The 24,279-nt window shown below is 43.9% G+C and overlaps 1 protein-coding gene across 1 annotated transcript in view; it reads right to left on the minus strand.

The window, feature by feature from the left end:
• Positions 1–812: 812 nt before the first annotated feature.
• The window catches only part of LOC112251866 (serine/arginine repetitive matrix protein 4-like), a 44,768-nt gene continuing 21,301 nt past the window's right edge, over positions 813–24,279 (minus strand). The window contains exons 5-11 of the mRNA XM_024422795.2: positions 17,677–17,763; positions 9,637–9,802; positions 6,466–6,797; positions 6,079–6,285; positions 5,873–5,965; positions 5,557–5,715; positions 813–3,266 (exon numbers count right to left, since the gene is read on the minus strand). Of these exons, the coding sequence (XP_024278563.2) occupies positions 2,984–3,266; positions 5,557–5,715; positions 5,873–5,965; positions 6,079–6,285; positions 6,466–6,797; positions 9,637–9,802; positions 17,677–17,763 (1,327 nt within the window). The 3' untranslated portion in view covers positions 813–2,983. The remainder of the gene's footprint in view (positions 3,267–5,556; positions 5,716–5,872; positions 5,966–6,078; positions 6,286–6,465; positions 6,798–9,636; positions 9,803–17,676; positions 17,764–24,279) is intronic.

The following is a 24,279-nucleotide window of genomic DNA, read 5'->3' on the forward strand; positions in this document are numbered from 1 at the left end:
AGGTATACAGTGCCGATGCATATTTACACCACAGTAATTACATATTCATATACATTTCACAGTTTACACTTCACCTCATGGAATGGTATATTAGGGCCACGAGGGAGAGTGGTTCACCTCATGGAATGGTATATTAGGGCCACGAGGGAGAGTGGTTCACCTCATGGAATGGTATATTAGGGCCACGAGGGAGAGTGGTTCACCTCATGGAATGGTACATTAGGGCCACGAGGGAGAGTGGTTCACCTCATGGAATGGTATATTAGGGCCACGAGGGAGAGTGGTTCACCTCATGGAATGGTATATTAGGGCCACGAGGGAGAGTGGTTCACCTCAAAAGCATAATTACTATGTAAAACACTTGTCATCTTCCTCCCAATATCTCTATACTTTTGGACAAGTCGTTGAACATTCAGATAAAGGACCTCAGATGATTATACAGTACAATGCATAGAGAACAGACCCTCTTGCCTGGCGCACATACTGAACGAAGATATACAAGGTGACAGATTAGACATAATGCAGAAATAAAACCATACCATACCATAGATACTAATGTTATTCAAACAGTGCACTACGAGCCCACATAATATATCTTTTAAGAAATGCAGTAGACTATTCATTGAGGCTAAAAGTCATGGTTGGGGTTGTCTTCTCTGACACACAAGCTTTTACTTTCCTCTTTCTTCTTCCTGTCTCGGTTGTGGCTTTTTATAGGACATCCTCTGAAGAAAATAGCATTCCCTCAAAAGAGAAGAGGGGGATAGTTGAAAGTAACATTTCAAAAAAAGTGAAGTAGTATTGTCTGAATCTATATGCCATTACATTGTTTATTGTAGCCTGGTCCCAGATCTGTTTGGTCTCTTGCCAACTCCATTACTTTCAATGGGTGACATTGAGTTGGCGTGAAAGCACAAACAGACTGGCATTCAGACTGTCCATTGTAGAGTTTAAACTGGAACTTCTTCATTCAGACCCTAACATTACATCATAGACATAGTAGAACCCCAGTGGCATAATGGTGTTACATAGAAACAAACAGATACCATTACCGAGAGGTGACACAAATGCAGAAATATGATTGTAAACACGTTACAAGTATGCATGACACAAACATTTGTTTTATATTGTCCTTCGGACAGACAACAAAACAAGACTGAAGAGGTTCTGAAATACCAAACTCATTCAATTCAAGCAAATTATGTTACAGTGCTATTTCAGACCGTTAAAATAGTAGATTCATCCAATGTTTAATTTCCTCTCGGTCAAAAGGAAAAGTAAAACATTTCAACACTGTCTCTTATTCAAGTTTTAGTCAAAGGAATTGAACTCATAGAACACATAGAACACATAGAACCCATAGAACTTATTGAACTCATATAACTCATAGAACACATAGAACACATAGAACTCATAGAACTTACAGAACTCATAGAACACATAGAAGTTATTGAACTCATATAACTCATAGAACACATAGAACACATAAAGATCAACCATAAATAAATACATGAGTAGATAACCACCAAGATGAATGAAAAAAATATGACAACCTACATATTAATCAGTGTTTAATTAAATGGTCATTTAACCCCTACCCCAGGTGTTGCAATTTAGATATCCAAATTGTTCAGTGTCATTTGGGGTTGTTAGGGAAAATAATGCTTTCCTGGACATTTTCAGGATTTCTGGATCATGACAAAGCCATTTCTCAGTCTTGGCCTTCTGCAGAGTGATATGTTAATTCACCATCATTTTCCAAGGAATGACATTTCAAATGGTTTCCACTTGATCAGAGGATAAATAAAACTGGCATTTGAGCTGACAAGCAGTTTGTTTGCCACCGGGACCACCGACCACCTCCTCCTACCTCCTCCTACCTCCTCCTCCTCCTCCTCCTCCTCCATTTCTCAGAGGAGGAATGTTTGTGTTCTACATTCTGAAGAGCTGGGATCAGAGAAGGAACACACCTTTTCCTACTCTTCCTGAAAAACACGCCCTTTGAAAATACACACATTCACAAACCTACTGAAATTGTCCCAAAATACCTTTCTAGTGCACATCCCAGATCATAAATTAAACGTAAGAGTTGTTATGAAATGAAGAGTTGATCAGAGGGTAAAAATGAACGGTGCTCCTTCATCCTTCATTTCACTCATGGGCGTCAGAGGAAGAGAGTCACAAGACAAAACTGTCTCTGGACATTACAAATCCACTGGGGATGGACCAAACTGTCTCTGGACATTACAAATCCACTGGGGATGGACCAAACTGTCTCTGGACATTACAAATCCACTGGGGATGGACCAAACTGTCTCTGGACATTACAAATCCACTGGGGATGGACCAAACTGTCTCTGGACATTACAAATCCACTGGGGATGGACCAAACTGTCTCTGGACATTACAAATCCACTGGGGATGGACCAAACTGTCTCTGGACATTACAAATCCACTGGGGATGGACCAAACTGTCTCTGGACATTACAAATCCACTGGGGATGGATAAAACTGTCTCTGGACATTACAAATCCACTGGGGATGGACCAAACTGTCTCTGGACATTACAAATCCACTGGGGATGGATAAAACTGTCTCTGGACATTACAAATCCACTGGGGATGGACAAAAATGAACGAAAGACAAAATTCAATCAATCTATTTCCAGTGGTTTCTGTCTGGGTAATGTGAACAGCACTGCTACAATTCAAATGGTAATTCATCTGCCAAGCAATTCAATGTATGGTAAAAACAATTGCTTGAAGGTTCTGGCTCAGAGATCTAACATGGAATGATGCAAAGAGAGGAAAACATGTCCCCATACTTTCACTGTTCTCCTGTTGACTTGGGGAACCATAGTGCAGTCTCCTCCTCAGTCTGTTGATAACTCAGTCTGTTGCTAACTCAGTCTGTTGATAAGTCAGTTTCCTCTTCCTCAGTCTGTTGATAAGTCAGTCTCCTCTTCCTCAGTCTGTTTTATAACTCAGCGCCGGTTCTTGTTCTTGCTGTAACCATCCAACGAGTCATAGCTCCGACTCCGGCTTCGACTCCCAAAGATGGAGTTCCAAGACGAGCTGCGACTGTAGCTCCTGTAGGAGGAGTAACTCCTACTTCTTCCTCGGCTTCTACTCCTGGATCGGCTGAGGCAGAGGCCAGGGCTGGGGCTGCGACTCCTTGTGAAGAGGCTGCTCCAAGAGGATACGCTGGTAGAGCGACTGCTGGACGAAGGACTGGGACGGAAGTAGGGGATGGGTCTCTTCCTGGCACTGAGAGATGGTTAGCATGAGAGGGATTGGACTAAACACATAAAAAAATAAGAAAATAAAGTTGAAATTCAATCAACTGCAAAGATTTTGGAAAACATGCATTGCGGTTTCATTCTGAATGTTTATGCTGAAACGGAGGTGCTAACCCCATTCCTCTCATGGACATTGGAAATTGGATATTGTCATGAAATCATAGCTTGTTCTTAAAACATAAAGGGTGAACTCCACATTGATTGATACCGGCCTAAGTAATCATGCCTGGATTGTTATGTTACTCTTTCTTCAGAAAAGGATTTCAGCTTGTGTTCAGGTCAGGAGAAAGGTATTTTAGATACAGCTCTCACACCTTGAAACAACATTATACTGTGAATATTTCAATGCATAATCAGGAGCATAACTGTTTCATTTACACTGCTTTCGGAAAGTATTCAGACCCCTTGACTTTTTCCACATTTTGTTACGTTACAGCTTTATTCTAAAAATGGATTAAATAAAACATCTTCCTCATCAATCTACAAACAATACCCCATAATGACGTCACAATACCACATAATGACGTCACAATACCCCATAATGACATCACAACACCCGACAATGACAAAGCAAAAACTGAACTACCCTATTTACATAAGTATTCAGACCCTTTGCTATGAGACTCGAAATTGAGCTCAGGTGCATCCTGTTTCCATTGATCATCCTTAACACATTTCTACAACTTGATTGGAGTTCACTTGTGGTAAATTAAATTGATTGGGCATGATTTGGAAAGGCACACACCTGTCTATTTAAGGTCCCACAGTTGACAGTGCATGTCAGAGCAAAAACCAAGCCATGGCGTTGAAAGGAATTATCCTTAGAGCTCCGAGACAGGATTGTGTTGAGGCACAGATTTGGGGAAGGGTACTAAAAAAGGTCTGCAGCATAGAAGGTCCCCAAGAACACAGTGGCCTCAATTATTCTTAAATGAAAGGAGTTTGGAACCACCAAGACTCTTCCTAGAGCTGGCCGCTAGGCCAAACTGAGCAATCGGTGAGAAGGGCCTTGGTAAGAGAGGTGACCAAGAACCCGATGGTCACTCTGACAGAGCTCCAGTTCCTCTGTGAAGATGGGACAACCTTCCACAAGGACAACATCTCTGCAGCGCTCCACCAATCAGGCCTTTATGGTAGAGTGGCCAGATGGAAGCCACTCCTCAGTAAAAGGCACATGACAGTTCGCTTGGAGTTTGCCAAAAGGCACCTAAAGGACTCTCAGACCATGAGAAACAATATTCTCTGGTCTAATGAAACCAAGATCAAACTCTTTGGCCTGAATGCCAAGAGTCACATCTGGAGGACACCTGGCACCATCCCTACGGTGAAGCATGGTGGTGGCAGCATCATGCTGTGGGGATGTTTTCATCGGCATGGACTGGGAGACTAGTCAGGAATGAGGGAAATATGAAAGAAGCAAAGTACAGAGAGCTCCTTGATGAAAACCTGCTGCTCTGTGCTCAGAACCTCACACTGGGGCGAAAGTTCACCTTCCAACAGGACAACGACCCTAAGCACACAGCCAAAACAACGCAGGAGTGGCTTCGGGACAAGTCTCTGAATGTCCTTGTGGCCCAGTCAGTGCCCAGACTTGAACCCGATTGAACATCTCTGGAGACCTGAACATAGCTGTGCAGCGACGCTCCCCATCCAACCTGGGATCTGCAGAGAAGAATGGGAGAATCTCCCCAAATACAGGTGTGCCAAGCTTGTAGCGTCATACCCAAGAAGACTCGAGGCTGTAATCGCTGCCAAAGGTGCTTCAACAAAGTACTGAGTAAAGGGTCTGAATACTTATGTAAATGTGATATGTCCGTTTTTTATTTATTTATAAATTAGCAACAATTTTAAATAAAAACATCTGTTTTTCCTTTGTCATTATGGGGTATTGTGTGTAGGTTAATGATGGGGGGGGGAACGATTTAATCAATTTTACAATAAGGATGAAAAGTAACAAAATGTAGAAAAAGTCAAGAGGTCTGAATACTTTCCGAATGGACTGTCTCGCTTGATCCATTAGAGCTTGTTGAGACTAGTAGACAATGAATCAGGTTTATTGCCTTCCTTTTACAGCCCAGTCCTTCAACAGTCTCTGAGTTAAACTGGGGGCCATTGTTGATGATTAAAAGCAGAGGGACTCAGTTAGGAGCGAACCAGGCTTGAGTCTGTGGTTAGAATTATTACGTTTTTACCAAGTAAAATGAAAGAATAAAAGAATAAAAGCATGTGTCACAATGTGTGAAAGTGTATCAGCAGACCTGGTTATCCTCCTGGCTTCCAGGTGACTGGGTGAATCTCTCCTCCTTTTTCTCATGGGAGAGTAGGACCTGGGTTTTTGCCTCTTCCCGCTATGCTTCCGACTGCTGTGTTTCATATCCTTCTCACAGGAGCTGGGGTCCCTCTTCCTCTCTCGGACCCTACCAATGTCAGATGGCATCTCTCATTAGCAATTATATCATTTGGATATATTTTAAACCCACCATACTAGCACCTTCTGCTATCATCATGCTAGTACAATAGTAGTGCCAGAAGTCGTTATCTGAGCTAGAGTAGATAGGCAAAGCTTTTTATTACCTGTCTTCACTGTTCCTGGAGTATCTTCCTCTGGACCTACCACTTCCTTTCCTTCTCAAACCAGCTGAGTAGCTTGGTGAACGGGAGTACGACCTTAAGACAAAGCACAACACATTTACTTCAATGGAGTTCAGCGAAAGTACACATTATGTCAAGTGGCTGCTGGAGGTGTCAGTGAAGTGCATTAAAACCTAAATGAAACCAACCTGGCAGATGACAGTGATCGGCTTCGAGAGTAGCGTCCAGAGTGTCTGAAGCTCCCAGAGGATCTACTCCTGCTTCTGCTGCTGCTGCTGGAGGAGATGGCTTTAGTCCTCTTACGTGAAGAGGCAACCGTCCTCAACGGAGAGATGGAGGCAGTCTTCTGAGGTCTCCCCACCTTGGCCCCACATCCTGAAGTCTTCACCGGGTCACTGCAATGATAACAGTGGAATTCCATCAATGTCTGCTGCAATTGTGAAAATATACACTATGTATATGGATGGATTACATTTTGAGAAAACAGTAAATCAAGGAACATTTCTGGTCCTTTGACTTCAAGTAGCACTTTTCATCACCTATAGTACGATATTCTTCAAGGATGGGAAGCTCACCTCTTGCCATTCCCGTTGAAAGTAGCAGTAGGCAAGCCACCTTCCACATGCAGAGGTTTACACAGGGAAGCATAGCTGGTCACAGAGTTCCCAGAGTCGGACGCGTTGTCTCCGTCCCTGAACCTCAGTTTCTCTGGTGAAGCCGGAGCACGGCATAGGACCTTTTTGTCGCCGGTGACGTTTGACTGTGAAATGCTGGTTTTGGTCGATGGTGGGGAAGATGTGTCGTTCCCGGAATCGTAATCCTGTGGTCCTTTGCTCTGATTGGACAAAGTGTGATGGAGAATCACTGTTGTGTTTAAAACCTCACCGCCAGGTTTTGACTGTAAGACCTGTAAACAGACAAAAAGACCGTCTTTACTTCCAGAGATGTTTTTTCTTCTTTTTCGTTTAGTTCAATGAGCAACTACCTGTATGATGCATTGGGAATACTCTACAAAGGCACGTATTTCCCTTCCAAAACACAGAGAATATATATATATATATATTTTTTTTAGGGGGGGACAGAGAACTTGAAAAGATTATAGACGTCATGCAAATTTGTGTCATGCGAATAACTTGGAAAGTAAAACTAAACTGAACCAAATTGAAAGATTTATTTTATATATATTTTTTTTAATTAACTGAACTGAAACAAATATACGAAAGGAAGAACGAAATAACAGAACGAAGAGTTACTAGTGTGTGAATAGAAACTAGCAACGGCTTTAACTAAATCCAATGAGAGAAAGAGAGAAGTACAAGAGGAGGAACAACAACGGCCCCATTACAAAGCCTGTTTTTAACGAACAATAGAACAAACATCACAAAATGGGTATTATGTGGAAATGAAAAGGACTGTAGACAGAGATATCCCATCAGTCTAACTTAGAAAGTCCTCAGAATAGGACAGATTGTTTTCCCTGCAAGAAGAAAAGAATTAGCCTGCAGCGAACCCTAAGGTACAGTAAATCCCTACGTCTGCGGATAGCATCCACTTACCAATCAAGATTTCCTCCTTAAGTAGGTAAGGTGTAAGAAAAAAGGGAAGAGCGGGCAACATAAGTGCATCATTAGAGTCGTAAATTGCAAGAAAAAGACAATAACTTCTTCAAACCCAGAGCCAGTTACCGTTATTGGCATGTTCCTTTTCTTCCCATAATTGAGATTGTTTAAGAGTTTTCTCGGGGCTAGAAGCCCATAACAAGCTTTTATTGTGTAGTCAATCTTGAATACACGCTACATGTCTGTGAGGCCAAACTTAATGTACTTTAGAATAGGTATTCATACCAGTTTTGTAAACTAGACTAAGTTTTTTTTTAAAATTAGTTTTACTCTAAAAGAGTAAGAGTGGTTGCTAAGGACTATACAAGAATAAAATACATGTTTTTCCTGCTGAAGATAACTAAGAGATACCAAATGATTGAACGTTTGGCTAACTCAAATTCATTCCCTCCAAACAGATTATAATCTCTCTTTACCTATCGATTGCAAATCACTCATAGTAGATTGATTAAACTCTGCCCTCCCTAAGTCTTTTTCAGATAATCCAGTCCCCAGGCTGCAACATCAGACCATAACTAACACTGAAAACCCCAGGGGAAAACATCAAAACAAAACCACCCATCACAGGCCACTGACAAATATTCTTGAATCGATTCAATCTTGCTCCTCAAGTACTATCCTAACAGTCAGTGTTCTTCTGCTGGCTATCAGAACACTAGTTACCCAAAGTAACCAATAGTTACACTGAAAGCAACCCTAAACAGCCACCATTTTGTTAAGTCCATTTGGGATATGTAACAGTGGAGAAGCCGTTTTATTATTTGGTACATATTCAGTATTCAAACTACCTGGGAGTTAATCAGTGTGGTTGTTCTATTCATACCCACATTTCCCTTTGTGGGTTGCATTGATTGGGAGGAAATATCAAACATACCACAGAAATGAAACAGTTTCTAAACTATTGCTAACGTATCCGTATTAAAATTAGGACTAATCTACTTCCATTGACGGTTAATTTAATTAAAAACCCTTGAAAATGAACACAAAGTGGAAAAAACGTAGTAATATTGCCACGTTAGGTAACCAATTTTAGATAATCCTCTAAAAAAAGGGTTGCGTTTAGAATACAAAGCACCGTTGGTCTATAAGCTTATTGCATTTCAATTACCAACCCTGTGGTCTGTGATGAAAAACATCTGGGGAGTAATTAGCATAATTTAATGATCACTGGAGAGAAATTAAATGTATCTCACGCCTCAGCGAGCCTGAGACAATGAGTCAACGAACAAACGGAGCTGAGCTGTGTTTAAAATCACATACATTCCCAGTAATAAAGACCCTAGGAAATGCCACTTTCAAAAGAAAGTAAGTCTTTTAGATCTGACCGAATACTATCGCCTAAGTCTCTAATACTGCTGCAATGCTGGGCCAATAGCAATCTATAAACAGTCAATGAAATGTATTGTTTTGATGAAAAGAACTAGTACTTATATGCTTGAGCTCAAGAAATACAGCTGAATTGAAGACAAAATAAACTGATACAGTATGTGTTGGAATCGTGCCAGCGGTCATTGTGCTGATCATTTCAACTCATTCTTTACCCATTAGCTTTTCACAAAACACAGCTTGGCTGCATCCTCTGCACATTATCATTAGCTGCCTACCACCAGCAAGTTCCCCGGGTGCTGTTTCTGCTAAGTTTGTGATTATATAATGGTGTTAGATAAAAACAGAAAAACAAGAACAGATGACATCACTGCTCCATGAAGAGTTCATTAAAAAAAAGCATGTCAGGAAGCAACACGATTTTGGACAGGAAATGTAAAATGAGTTGGATTCAAAAGTGATTGAGATCGACCCTCGAAGGAATTGGAAAGACTATATTCCCAAAGATTTTGATGAAAGAAGATGTAGATAAGAAAAAAGCTAAAAAGCCATGACAGAATTAGATTGTATTTTTTTTACAGGATATCTGATGAAGATTGTTTGTAAAATAGTTTGATCTTGAGAGAGGATATGGGCTTATAAACAATCTGATATTCTATATGTAAATGTGTCAACAACAAAAAAACATTGCCCTGAACTTTCGGCTTCAGACACAGAAGCAAGAGGTCTCACATGACCTTAATAGAGAAATACCACCGGAAGGTATTTTAGTTTAGGCTCAAAGTCCCGAGGAGCACTTACGGTGCTGGTAGAAAGGACGGAGCGAAAGATTGGAGTTGTTTTACACACTGACTTGGCGGCCGGCTCCCACTCAAACCCTCCGTGGTCCAGTGATGTACCAGGGTCCTCCATCAGGGCTGCTAGGCCTCCCAACGCAGGGTGATCCACTGATTTGTGCAGATGACGTCTGTGGACACAAATATTAAGGAGTTAAAAACATCACTACATCAAAGTCTACAATTTAGTACAAACTTAGTTTTACTGAGAGCCTTTTCTGGCCCACAATCGTCCAGATATGCTGCCAACTGTGCTCGTTCGGGACAAAAACGATTTAGTCAAAATAGCACTAATTGTGCAGCCGTGAGAACACCTATTTGGGGTAATGTAATCACTGGGACAATGTTTACCGTTTGAACAGCTGTAGTTGAAGTTATGTCACAATATCATCCGAAGGACTTTATGACTGGTTATGATTGAACAGTGGCCTAGTTTCTGACAGTGGAAAAACTGTGGTGGACAGGGGGCACAGGCAGCCAGCTCAGGATGTGCCCCAGACTGTACAGGAGAACCAGACAGCAACCTCATAGTAAATGTCATCTACGGCTGAACAGGGATCAACCCTCAGCTGTTTACAGACTAATGCCTGCAACTCTGTCTGTGTGTGTGTCTTTGTCTATGTGTGTCTGTGTATGTGTGTGTGTGTGTGCGCGGCAAACCAGCTCGATATATAGCCTAACCCTCAGACACAGGCAAACACTACTGGCACAGACACCAGTCAACCAGCCAAGCTAGGGGAACGAGAATTTACACAGACACAGCCTTGCCAAGCTGTGGCATTTCACATTTCAAACTAGAGCTACAGCTGTGGACACGAGCCGGAGAGCTAAGTGGGTTTTTATGGCTAGGCTTGACGATTATACAACTCCAGAATGATTATACCGTCCCATAATGCAGTTGGGGTATAATCGTTTCAACGGAACAGTTGATGAAGAATCCCAGAGAATTGAAGATTATTCAGATTGTCCCCCTGTCGTCTTCCCCCCACGACATAGACTGAGTTCCATCTGGCACCCTAATCCCTATATAGTGGACTGACGCCGCTTTTCTAACGTAGTGCACTATGTGGTGAAGGGGACCATTTTGGGACGCAAACACTCTCGGCACGGTCGGTGGAGCGCAATCGGTCGGACGGGGTAAAGCCTGCTGCTGTTCAATTTCGGTAATGATTTCCTCTGCCGAATATCACAGGTAAACTCCCAATAATCGAGAGATCCAGAAGGGATTTTAATGCAATCATCTCTGGCTTTAGATTATTTCAGTTTGAAACATGGGCTCAGTTTGGTCGTCTCTCTGTCACCAGTGTGAATGAATAACACATGACTGATCAATTGGAGAAAAGACAGAATAATTTAATGAACAAACAAACAAATAAACGAAATGTCAGATGAGTGACACTATAGAGGTCTAATATAATGACACTATAGAGGTATAATATAATGACACTATAGAGGTCTAATATAATGACACTATAGAGGTCTAATATAATGACACTATAGAGGTCTAATATAATGACACTAGAGGTCTAATATAATGACACTATAGAGGTATAATATAATGACACTAGAGAGGTGTAATATAATGACACTATAGAGGTTTAATATAATGACACTAGAGAGGTTTAATATAATGTTACTATAGAGGTCTAATATAATGACAATAGAGGTCTAATATAATGACACTATAGAGGTTTAATATAATGACACTAGAGGTCTAATATAATGACACTATAGAGGTCTAATATAATGACACTAGCGGACTATTATAATGACACTAGATGAGTAATTTAATGACACTATAGAGGTCTAATATAATGACACTAGAGGTCTAATATAATGACTCTAGAGGTCTAATATAATGACACTATAGAGGTCTAATATAATGACACTATAGAGGTCTAATAAAATTGAGCTGTCTGTCTCTGAAGATGCAGATGTAAATTAAATGGTGTGTTTACGTTGTCAGAATGCATATTAACCAATGGAACAGTTGAACAGAAACAACTATGACTTCCGGCGCCGACAGAGATGGCCGCCTCGCTTCGCGTTTCTAGGAAACTATGCAGTTTTTTGTTTTTTTTACGTGTTATTTCTTACACTAGTACCCCAGGTCATCTTAGGTTTCATTACATACAGTCGAGAAGAACTACTGAATATAAAATCAGCGTCAACTCACCATCAGTACGACCAAGAATATGTTTTTCGCGACGCGGATCCTGTGTTCTGCCTTACAACCAGGACAACGGAGTGGATTCCATGCAGCGACCCAAAAAAACGACTCAGAAAAAGAGGGAAACGAAGCGGTCTTCTGGTCAGACTCCGGAGACGGGCACACCGTGCACCACTCCCTAGCATTCTTCTTGCCAATGTCCAGTCTCTTGACAACAAGGTTGATGAAATCCGAGCAAGGGTAGCATTCCAGAGGGACATCAGAGACTGTAACGTTCTCTGCTTCACGGAAACATGGCTCACTGGAGAGACGCTATCCGAAGCGGTGCAGCCAGCGGGTTTCTCCACGCATCGCGCCGACAGAAACAAACATCTTTCTGGTAAGAAGAGGGGCGGGGGCGTATGCCTTATGGCCAACGTGACATGGTGTGATGAAAGAAACATACAGGAACTCAAATCCTTCTGTTCACCTGATTTAGAATTCCTCACAATCAAATGTAGACCGCATTATCTACCAAGAGAATTCTCTTCGATTATAATCACAGCCGTATATATCCCCCCCCCCAAGCAGACACATCGATGGCTCTGAACAAACTTTATTTAACTCTCTGCAAACTGGAAACAATTTATCCGGAGGCTGCATTCATTGTAGCTGGGGATTTTAACAAGGCTAATATGAAAACAAGACTCCCTAAATTTTATCAGCATATCGATTGCGCAACCAGGGGTGGAAAGACCCTGGATCATTGTTACTCTAACTTCCGCGATGCATATAAGGCCCTGCCCCGCCCCCCTTTTGGAAAAGCTGACCACGACTCCATTTTGTTGATCCCTGCCTACAGACAGAAACTAAAACAAGAGGCTCCCACGCTGAGGTCTGTCCAACGCTGGTCCGACCAAGCTGACTCCACACTCCAAGACTGCTTCATTCACGTGGACTGGGAGATGTTTCGTATTGCGTCAGACAACAACATTGACGAATACGCTGATTCGGTGTGCGAGTTCATTAGAACGTGCGTTGAAGATGTCGTTCCCATAGCAACGATTAAAACATTCCCTAACCAGAAACCGTGGATTGATGGCAGCATTCGTGTGAAACTGAAAGCGCGAACCACTGCTTTTAATCAGGGCAAGGTGTCTGGTAACATGACTGAATACAAACAGTACAGCTATTCCCTCCGCAAGGCTATCAAACAAGCTAAGCGCCAGTACAGAGACAAAGTAGAATCTCAATTCAACGGCTCAGACACAAGAGGCATGTGGCAGGGTCTACAGTCAATCACGGACTACAGGAAGAAATCCAGCCCAGTCACGGACCAGGATGTCTTGCTCCCAGGCAGACTAAATAACTTTTTGCCCGCTTTGAGGACAATACAGTGCCACTGACACGGCCTGCAACGAAAACATGCGGTCTCTCCTTCACTGCAGCCGAGGTGAGTAAGACATTTAAACGTGTTAACCCTCGCAAGGCTGCAGGCCCAGACGGCATCCCCAGCCGCGCCCTCAGAGCATGCGCAGACCAGCTGGCCGGTGTGTTTACGGACATATTCAATCAATCCCTATACCAGTCTGCTGTTCCCACATGCTTCAAGAGGGCCACCATTGTTCCTGTTCCCAAGAAAGCTACAGTAACTGAGCTAAACGACTACCGCCCGTAGCACTCACATCCGTCATCATGAAGTGCTTTGAGAGACTAGTCAAGGACCATATCACCTCCACCCTACCTGACACCCTAGACCCACTCCAATTTGCTTACCGCCCAAATAGGTCCACAGACGATGCAATCTCAACCACACTGCACACTGCCCTAACCCATCTGGACAAGAGGAATACCTATGTGAGAATGCTGTTCATCGACTACAGCTCGGCATTCAACACCATAGTACCCTCCAAGCTCGTCATCAAGCTCGAGACCCTGGGTCTCGACCCCGCCCTGTGCAACTGGGTGCTGGACTTCCTGACGGGCCGCCCCCAGGTGGTGAGGGTAGGCAACAACATCTCCTCCCCGCTGATCCTCAACACTGGGGCCCCACAAGGGTGCGTTCTGAGCCCTCTCCTGTACTCCCTGTTCACCCACGACTGCGTGGCCACGCACGCCTCCAACTCAATCATCAAGTTTGCGGACGACACAACAGTGGTAGGCTTGATTACCAACAACGACGAGACGGCCTACAGGGAAGAGGTGAGGGCCCTCAGAGTGTGGTGTCAGGAAAATAACCTCACACTCAACGTCAACAAAACTAAGGAGATGATTGTGGACTTCAGGAAACAGCAGAGGGAACACCCCCCCCCATCCACATCGATGGAACAGTAGTGGAGAGGGCAGCAAGTTTTAAGTTCCTCGGCATACACATCACAGACAACCTGAATTGGTCCACTCACACAGACAGCATCGTGAAGAAGGCGCAGCAGCGCCTCTTCAACCTCAGGAGGCTGAAGAAATTCGGCTTGTCACCAAAAGCACTCACAAACTTCTACAGATGCACAATCGAGAGCATCCTGGCGGGCTGTATCACTGCCTGGTATGGCAACTGCACCGCCCTCAACCGTAAGGCTCTCCAGAGGGTAGTGAGGTCTGCACAATGCATCACCGGGGGCAAACTACCTGCCCTCCAGGACACCTACACCACCCGATGCTACAGGAAGGCCATAAAGATCCTCAAGGACATCAACCACCCGAGCCACTGCCTGTTCACCCCGCTGTCATCCAGAAGGCGAGGTCAGTACAGGTGCATCAAAGCTGGGACCGAGAGACTGAAAAACAGCTTCTATCTCAAGGCCATCAGACTGTTAAACAGCCACCACTAACATTGAGTGGCTGCTGCCAACACACTGTCAATGACACTGACTCAACTCCAGCCACTTTAATAATGGGAATTGATGGGAAATGATGTAAATATATCACTAGCCACTTTAAACAATGCTACCTTATATAATGTTACTTACCCTACATTATTCATCTCATATGCATACGTATATACTGTACTCTATATCATCGACTGCATCCTTATGTAATACATGTATCACTAGCCACTTTAACTATGCCACTTGGTTTACATACTCATCTCATATGTATATACTGTACTCGATATCATCTACTGTATCTTGCCTATGCTGCTCTGTACCATCACTCATTCATATATCCTTATGTACATATTCTTTATCCCCTTACACTGTGTATAAGACAGTAGTTTTTTGGAATTGTTAGTTAGAATACTTGTTCGTTATTACTGCATTGTCGGAACTAGAAGCACAAGCATTTCGCTACACTCGCATTAACATCTGCTAACCATGTGTATGTGACAAATAAAATTTGATTTGATTTGATTTGATTTGAACTACTGCAGACCTACTGAATTTAATCCCACCTAACCCATCACCTCAAACAACTACTGCAGACCTAATGAATTTAATCCCACCTAACCCATCACCTCAAACAACTACTGCAGACCTACTGAATTGAATCCCACCTAACCCATCACCTCAAACAACTACTGCAGACCTAATTAATTTAATCCCACCTAACCCATCACCTCAAACAACTACTGCAGACCTACTGAATTTAATCCCACCTAACGCATCACCTCAAACAACTACTGCAGACCTACTGAATTTAATCCCACCTAACGCATCACCTCAAACAACTACTGCAGACCTAATTAATTTAATCCAACCTAACCCATCACCTCAAACAACTACTTCAGACCTAATGTATTTAATCCCACCTAACCCATCACCTCAAACAACTACTGCAGACCTAATTAATTTAATCCAACCTAACCCATCACCTCAAACAACTACTGCAGACCTACTGAATTTAATCCCACCTAACCCATCACCTCAAACAACTACTGCAGACCTAATGTATTTAATCCCACCTAACCCATCACCTCAAACAACTACTGCAGACCTAATGAATTTAATCCCACCTAACCCATCACCTCAAACAACTACTGCAGACCTAATTAATTTAATCCCACCTAACCCATCACCTCAAACAACTACTGCAGACCTAATGTATTTAATCCCACCTAACCCATCACCTCAAACAACTACTGCAGACCTAATGAATTTAATCCAACCTAACCCATCACCTCAAATTCTAAATCTAGTCCAGACTGACTCAAAAAAGAATCCACCAAATCCGTCAATCTACATCTGTGCCACTGCGAAAAGAGCCTGTTCGTGTTGATCTGGCCATCTGTCATTGTAATTGAGGGTACATCTATCTGTGGACGGAGTTTTCCATCCATTTCCTGTGGACGGCGTTTCCAGCCATTTCCTGAGAAGCTGTGATAGGAGGGCTACCTCAATCTTTCCTATGATCACACAGTGGCCTATCAGTCACCTCTGGCCTATCAGTCACCTCTGGCCTATCAGTCACCTCTGGCCTATCAGTCACCTCTGGCCTATCAGTCAACTCTGGCCTATCACTCACCTCTGGCCTATCACTCACCTCTGGCCTATCACTCACCTCTGGCCTATCACTCACCTCTGGCCTATCAGTCAACTCTGGCCTATCATTCACCTTTGGCCTATCAGTCTCCTCTGGTCCATCATTCACCTCTGGTCCATCATTCACCTCTGGCCTATCAGTCACCTCTGGCCTATCAGTCTCCTCTGGCCTATCAGTCACCTCTGGCCTATCAGTCACCTCTGGCCCATCAGTCACCTCTGGCCTATCAGTCACCTCTGGCCTATCAGTCACCTCTGGCCCATCATTCACCTCTGGTCCATCATTCACCTCTGGCCCATCAGTCACCTCTGGCCTATCAGTCACCTCTGGCCTATCAGTCACCTCTGGCCTATCAGTCTCCTCTGGTCCATCATTCACCTCTGGTCCATCATTCACCTCTGGCCCATCAGTCACCTCTGGCCCATCATTCACCTCTGGTCTATCAGTCACCTCTGGCCTATCAGTCTCCTCTGGCCTATCATTCACCTCTGGCCTATCAGTCACCTCTGGTCCATCATTCACCTCTGGCCCATCATTCACCTCTGGCCTATCAGTCACCTCTGGTCTATCAGTCACCTCTGGTCTATCAGTCACCTCTGGCCTATCAGTCACCTCTGGCCTATCAGTCACCTCTGGTCTATCAGTCACCTCTGGCCTATCAGTCACCTCTGGTCTATCAATCACCTCTGGCCCATCAGTCACCTCTGGCCTATAAGTCACCTCTGGCCCATCATTCTCCTCTGGCCCATCATTCACCTCTGGCCTATCAGTCACCTCTGGCCTATCAGTCACCTCTGGCCTATCAGTCACCTCTGGCCTATCAGTCATCTCTGGCCTATCAGTCACCTCTGGTCCATCAGTCACCTCTGGCCCATCATTCACCTCTGGCATATCAGTCTCCTCTGGCCTATCAGTCACCTCTGGCCCATCATTCACCTCTGGTCCATCATTCACCTCTGGCCTATCAGTCACCTCTGGCCTATCAGTCTCCTCTGGTCCATCAGTCACCTCTGGTCTATCAATCACCTCTGGCCTATCAGTCTCCTCTGGCCTATCAGTCTCCTCTGGCCCATCATTCACCTCTGGCCCATCAGTCTCCTACGGCCTATCAGTCTCCTCTGGTCCATCAGTCTCCTCTGGCCTATCAGTCTCCTCTGGTCCATCAGTCACCTCTGGTCCATCAGTCTCCTCTGGCCTATCAGTCACCTCTGGCCTATCAGTCTCCTTTGGCCCATCATTCACCTCTGGTCCATCAGTCATCACTTTGTCGTGACCAGACCAGACTAGTCCAGACCAGATTGGGCCGAATGTCCGGGGCTGAAAAGAAAAACGGGGTTCTGTGTGTGTGTGTGTGCGCACGTCTCAGTGGCTAAGACTTACCCGCTCTCGGTGCTGGAGGAGCGCCAGGTGGAACTCTCAGACTCCGACCTCCGGTAGCTTCGTCTCCGGTGCATGTGCCTCCGTGAACTGGAAGAGCAAATGAGAGGAGAGAGAAAGAACAGGGGATGAGGATCTTCTAGGTGGGGAAGAAATAGCCAGATGTTGCTGTGATGGATATTGGACTTGCTTACCCTTATACCTGTATATGCTACTTTCCTGATAACTGCCACCAAATTAAATTAATATATATTTTTATAAAAATAAGACACAGTAATGGAAAAACAATGACAGAAAAAGAAAAGAGAAAGGAGGAGAAGAGAAAAAGGAGGAGAGGAGAGCAGAGGAGAGGAGAAGAGAGGAGGAGAGGAGAGCAGAGCAGAGGAGAGGAGAGGAGGAGAGAAGAGAGGAGGAGAGGAGAGGAGAGGAGAAGAGAGGAGGAGAGCAGAGGAGAGGAGAAGAGAGGAGGAGAGAAGAGAGGAGGAGAGAAGAGAGGAGGAGAGAGAGGAGAAGAGAGGAGGAGAGGAGAGCAGAGCAGAGGAGAGGAGAGGAGGAGAGAAGAGAGGAGGAGAGAAGAGAGGAGGAGAGGAGAAGAGAGGAGGAGAAGAGAAGAGAGGAGGAGAGAAGAGAGGAGGAGAGGAGAAGAGAGGAGGAGAGGAGAAGAGAGGAGGAGAGAAGAGAGGAGGAGAGAAGAGAGGAGGAGAGGAGAAGAGAGGAGGAGAGGAGAGCAGAGCAGAGGAGAGGAGAGGAGGAGAGAAGAGAGGAGGAGAGAAGAGAGGAGGAGAGGAGAAGAGAGGAGGAGAAGAGAAGAGAGCAGAGGAGAGGAGAAGAAAGCAAAGGAGAACGGTCTGACATTCTGCCTGACATTCAGTCTGACATTCTGTAGCAGTCACACTATGTTCAACAACAATGCGCTGCTCACGACAGAACAATTGGAAACATTGTTTATTCACAGTGTGAACTTGGATTCTCTTATTCTCTTTTGGTCCCTTTTTCTCTTTCATTGTAATTCTCGCTTTCAATAGTTTTTTTCTCTATCGGAGTGGGTGATTTCATGGTGCTTTCAGAACACAAAAGCAGTGTAGTTGTCCACACTGGTTGCTTCTCATCATGGATCGTTACTCTGGACCCTGATCTCATCATGGATCGTTACTCTGGACCCTGATCTCATCATGGATCGTTACTCTGGACCCTGATCTCATCATGGATTGTTACTCTGGACCCTGATCTCATCATGGATCGTTACTCTGGACCCTGATCTCTCTTTTGACGAACATATTAAGGATATTTTAAGGACAGCTTTTTTCCATCTTCGTAACATTGCAAAAAATCTGAAACTTTCTTTCCAAATATTATGCTGAAAAATCTATCCATGCTTTTGTCACTTCTAGATTAGACTACTGCAATGCTCTACATTCCGGCTACCCGAGTAAAACACTAAATAAACTTCAGTTAGTGCTTAACACGGTTACTAGAATCTTGACTAGAACCAAAAAATTTATCATATTAGTCCAGTGCTAGCCTCTCTACACTGGATTCCTGTTAAGGCCTCTCCTGCAGACGACACTACAGTGGTAGGCTGATTACCAACAACGACGAAACGGCCTACAGGGAGGAGGTGAGGGACCTCGGAGTGTGGTGTCAGGAAAATAACCTCACACTCAACGTCAACGCAACAAAGGAGATGATCGTGGACTTCAGGAAACAGCAGAGGGATCACCCCCCTATCCACATCGACGGGACAGTAGTGGAGAAGGTGGAACGTTTTAAGTTCCTCGGTGTACACAACACGGATAAACTGAAATGGTCCACCCACACAGACAGCATGGTGAAGAAGGCGCAACAGCGCCTCTTCAACCTCAGGAGGCTGAAGAAATTTGGCTTGTCACCAAAAACACTCACAAACCTTTACAGATGCACAATCGAGAGCATCCTGTCAGGCTGCCTGGTATGGCAACTGCTCCGCCCACAACCGTAAGGCTTTCCAGAGGGTAGTGAGGTCTGCAGAACACATAACCAGGGGCAAACTACCTGCTCTCAAGGAAACCTACACCTCCCGATGTCACAGGAAGGCCAAAAAGATCATGAAGGACAACAACCACCCGAGCCACTGCCTGTTCACCCCACAATCATCCAGAATGCGAGGTCAGTACAGGTGCATCAAAGCTGCAACCGAGAGACTGAAAAAACGCTTCTATCTCAAGGCCATCAGTTAAACAGCCATCACTAACACAGAGAGGCTGCTGCCAACATACTGACTCAAATCTCTAGCCATATATTGTTTTATGTACATATTCATATTCATTCCTTTACAGGTAGTTGTTGTGAAATTGTTAGGTTAGATTGCCCGTTATTACTGCATGGTCGGAACTAGAAGCAAGCATTTCACTACACTCATATTAACAACTGCTAACCATGTGTATGTGACAAATAAAATGTGATTTGATTTGATTATCGAGCTCCATTCAAAATGGAATGATCTGCCGATCCATGTGAGAGACGCAGACTCGGTCTCGACCTTTAAGTCTTTACTGAAGACTCATCTCTTCAGATGGTCCTATGATTGAGTGTAGTCTGGCCCAGGAGTGTGAAGGTGAACGGAAAGACACTGGAGCTACAAACCGCCCTTGCTGTCTCTGCCTGGCCGGTTCCCCTCTCGCCACTGGGATTCTCTGCCTCTAACCCTATTACAGGGGCTGAGTCACTGGCTTACTGGTGCTCTTCCATGCCGTCCCTAGGAGGGGTGCGTCACTTGAGTGGGTTGAGTCACTGACGTGATCTTCCTGTCTGGGTAGGTGCCGTAGGGGAGATCTTCGTGGGCTATACTCAGCCTTGTCTCAGGGTAGTAGGTTGGTGGTTGAAGATATCCCTCTAGTTGTGTTGGGGCTGTGCCTTGGCAAAGTGGGTGGGGTTATATCCTGCCCTGTTGGCCCTGTCTGGGGGAATGGACGGGGCCACAGTGTCCCCCAACCCCTCCTGTCTAAGCCTCCAGTATTTATGCTGCAATAGTTCATGTGTTGGGGGGCTAGGATCAGTCTGTTACATCTGGAGTATTTCTCATGTCTCATCCGGTGTCCTGTGTGAATCTAAGTAAGCTCCCTCTCATTCTCTCTCTCTATTTCTCTCTCTCTCTCTATTTCTCTCTCTCTCTCTCTCTCTCTCTCTCTCTCTCTCTCTTCCTCTCTCTCTTCTCTCGGAGGACCTGAGCCCTGGGACCACGCCTCAGGACTACCTGTCCTGATGAATCCTTGCAGTCCCCAGTCCACCTGGTCATGCTGCTGCTCCGGTTTCAACTGTTCTGCCTGCGGCTGTGGAACCCTGACCTGTTCACCGGATGTGCTACCTTGTCCTGGACCTGCTGTTTTGGACTCTCTCTCTACCGCACCTGCTGTCTCTAACTCTGAATGATCGGCTATGAAAAGCCAACTGACATTTACTCCTGAGGTGCTGATCTGTTGCACCCTCTACAACCACCGATTATTATTTGACCCTGCTGGTCATCTATGAACGTTTGAACATCTTGGCCATGTTCTGTTATGATCTCCACCCTGCACAGCCAGAAGAGGACTGGCCACCCCTCAGAGCCTGGTTCCTCTAGGTTCTGGCCTTTCTAGGGAGTTTTTCCTAGCCACTGTGCTTCTACACCTGCATTGCTTGCTATTTGGGGTTTTAGGCTGGGTTTCTGTATAGCACTTTGTGACATCGGCTGATGTAAAAAGAGCTTTATAAATAAATGTGATTGATTGATCTAAAGAAAGACTCTCTCAAGCAGGGGTGCACAATTTGAATTAAAAAATGTCCAGTGACTAACATTTTCTCCTCCCAAAAGTTCAAACCATTAAAATGTCTAATGTGCGCTATTATTTGGGGGCATATGTAGTTCTTGTATATGTATACGTAGCTAATAAACAAAGTACTACATTTCAATAACATTTCAACAATATTTATTGCACATTTTCATTGCAGACACATTAAACATGAGGTAAAATAAATATGCAGCGAAATCATAAATAAAAGTAGGCCTATCACAAATGTTCTCATTTCAAGCAAAATAAGACTGCATCTTCACAAAAAAATTACCAAAGTGCCTGTTTCTGAAAAAAGTGCTTTGATTTCTGAACAAATTAGAAGCCACATGTTTAATATTTATCTTTCCTACTCTCTCCCACTTCTCCATCTCTCTTCGTTAGTGAGAGAAATGGGCTGTTTCTTGCCCTGCCAGTAATTTGAACCTTGGCTGGAGTGGAGTCGATGCCATTCTACACTTGAGCCAAATACATTCAAACTCAGTTTTTCACAATTCCTGACATTTAATCCTAGTAAAAAAAATCCCTGTTTTAGGTCAGTTAGGATCCCCAATTTATTTTAAGAATGTGAAATGTCCGAATTATAGTAGAGAGAATGATTTATTTGAGCTTTTATTTCTTTCTTCACATTCGCAGTGGGTCAGAAGTTTACATATACTCAATTAGTATTTGTTAGCATTGCCTTTAAATTGGGTCAAATGTTTCGGGTTGCCTTCCACAAACTTTACACAATAAGTTGGGTGAATTTTGGCCCATTCCTCCTGACAGAGCTGGTGTAACTGAGTCAGGTTTTTAGTTCTCCATGCTCGCACACGCTTTTTCAGTTCTGCCCACAAATTTTCTTTTGGATTGAAGTCAGGGCTTTGTGATGGTCACTCCAATACCTTGAATTTGTTGTCCTTAAGCCGTTTTTGCCTCAACTTTGGAAGTATGCTTGGGGTCATTGTCCATTTGGAAGACCCATTTGTGACTAAGCTTTAACTTCCTGACTGATGTCTTGAGATGTTGCTTCAATATATCCACCTAATTTTCTCACCTCATGATGCCATCTATTTTGTGAAGTGCACCAGTCCCTCCTGCACCAAAGCACCCCCACAACATGATGCTGCCACCCTCGTGCTTCACGGTTGGGATGGTGTTCTTCAGCTTGTACGCCTCCCGCTTATTCCTCCAAACACAATGATGGTCATTATGGCCAAACAGTTCTATTTTTGTTTCATCAGACTAGAGGACATTTCTCCAAAAAACTACGATCTTTGTCCCCATGTGCAGTTGCAAACCGTAGTCTGGCTTTTTTTATGGTGGTTTTGGAGCAGTGGCTTCTTCCTTGCTGAGCAGCCTTTCAGGCTATGTCGATATAGAACTTGTAGAACTCAAATCAAATCAAATTTATTTATATAGCCCTTCTTACATCAGCCGATATATCAAAGTGCTGTTCAGAAACCCAGCCTAAACCCCCAAACAGCAAGCAATGCAGGTGTAGAAGCACCTGCATTGCAGGTGTGGATATAGATACTTTTGTACCTGTTTCCTCCAGCATCTTCACAAGATACTTTGCTGTTGTTCTGGGATTGATTTTCACTTTTCGCACCAAGTACGTTCATCTCTAGGAGACAGAACACGTCTCCTTCCTGAGAGGTATGACGGCTGCATAGTCCCATGGTGTTTATACTTGCATACTATTGTTTGTACAGATGAACGTGGTACCTTAAGGCATTTGAAAATTGCTCCCAAGGATGAACCAGACTTGTGGAGGTCTGAATTTTGTTTCTTAGGCCTTGGCTGATTTCTTTTGATTTTCCCATGATGTCAAGCAAAGAGTGACTGAGTTTGAAGGTAGGCCTTGAACTACATCCACAGGTACACCTCCAATTGACTCAAATTATGTCAATTAGCATATCAGAAGCTTCGAAAGCCATAACATCGTTTTCTGGAATATTCCAAGCTGTTTATAGGCACAGTCAATTTAGTGTATTTAAACTTCTGACCCACTGGAATTGTGAAATAGTGAATTATAAGTGAAATAATCTGTCTGTAAACAAAACGACTTGTGTCATGCACAAAGTAGATGTCCTAACCGACTTGCCAAAACTATAGTTTGTTATTAACAATAAATTTGTGGAGTGGTTTAAAAACGTGTTTTAATGACTCCAACCTAAGTGTATGTACATTTCCGACTTCAACTGTATGTAGGTGCTCAGTTTTTATTTATTTTTATTTTTTTATTTCACCTTTATTTAACCAGGTAAGCTAGTTGAGAACAAGTTCTCATTTGCAACTGCGACCTGGCCAAGATAAAGCATAGCAGTTCGACACAAACAACAACAGAGTTACACATGGAATGAACAAAACATACAGTCAATAATACAGTAGAAAAAAAGAAAACAAAGTCTATATAGAGTGAGTGCAAATTAGGTCAAAGGCAATAAATAGGCCATGGTGGCAAATTCCAATTACACACTGGAATGGTAGATGTGCAAAAGATGGATGTGCAAGTAGAGATACTGTGGTGCAAAAGGAGCAAAATAAATAAATACAGTTTGGGGATGAGGTAAATAGATGGGCTATGAACAGGTGCAGTGATCTGTGAGCTGCTCTGACAGCTAGTGAGGGAGATGGGAATCTCCAGCTTCAGTGATCTTTGTAGTTCGTTCCAGTCAGTGGCAGCAGAGAACTGGAAGGAAAGGCGACCAAGGTAGGAATTGGCTTTGGGAGTGACCAGTGAGATATACCTGCTGGAGCGCGTGCTACGAGTGGGTGCTGCTATGGTGACCAGCGAGCTGAGATAGGGCGGGGCTTT

The sequence above is a fragment of the Oncorhynchus tshawytscha genome, linkage group LG12 (genome assembly GCF_018296145.1).
Source record: "Oncorhynchus tshawytscha isolate Ot180627B linkage group LG12, Otsh_v2.0, whole genome shotgun sequence".
NCBI classification, from domain to species: Eukaryota; Metazoa; Chordata; class Actinopteri; order Salmoniformes; family Salmonidae; genus Oncorhynchus; species Oncorhynchus tshawytscha.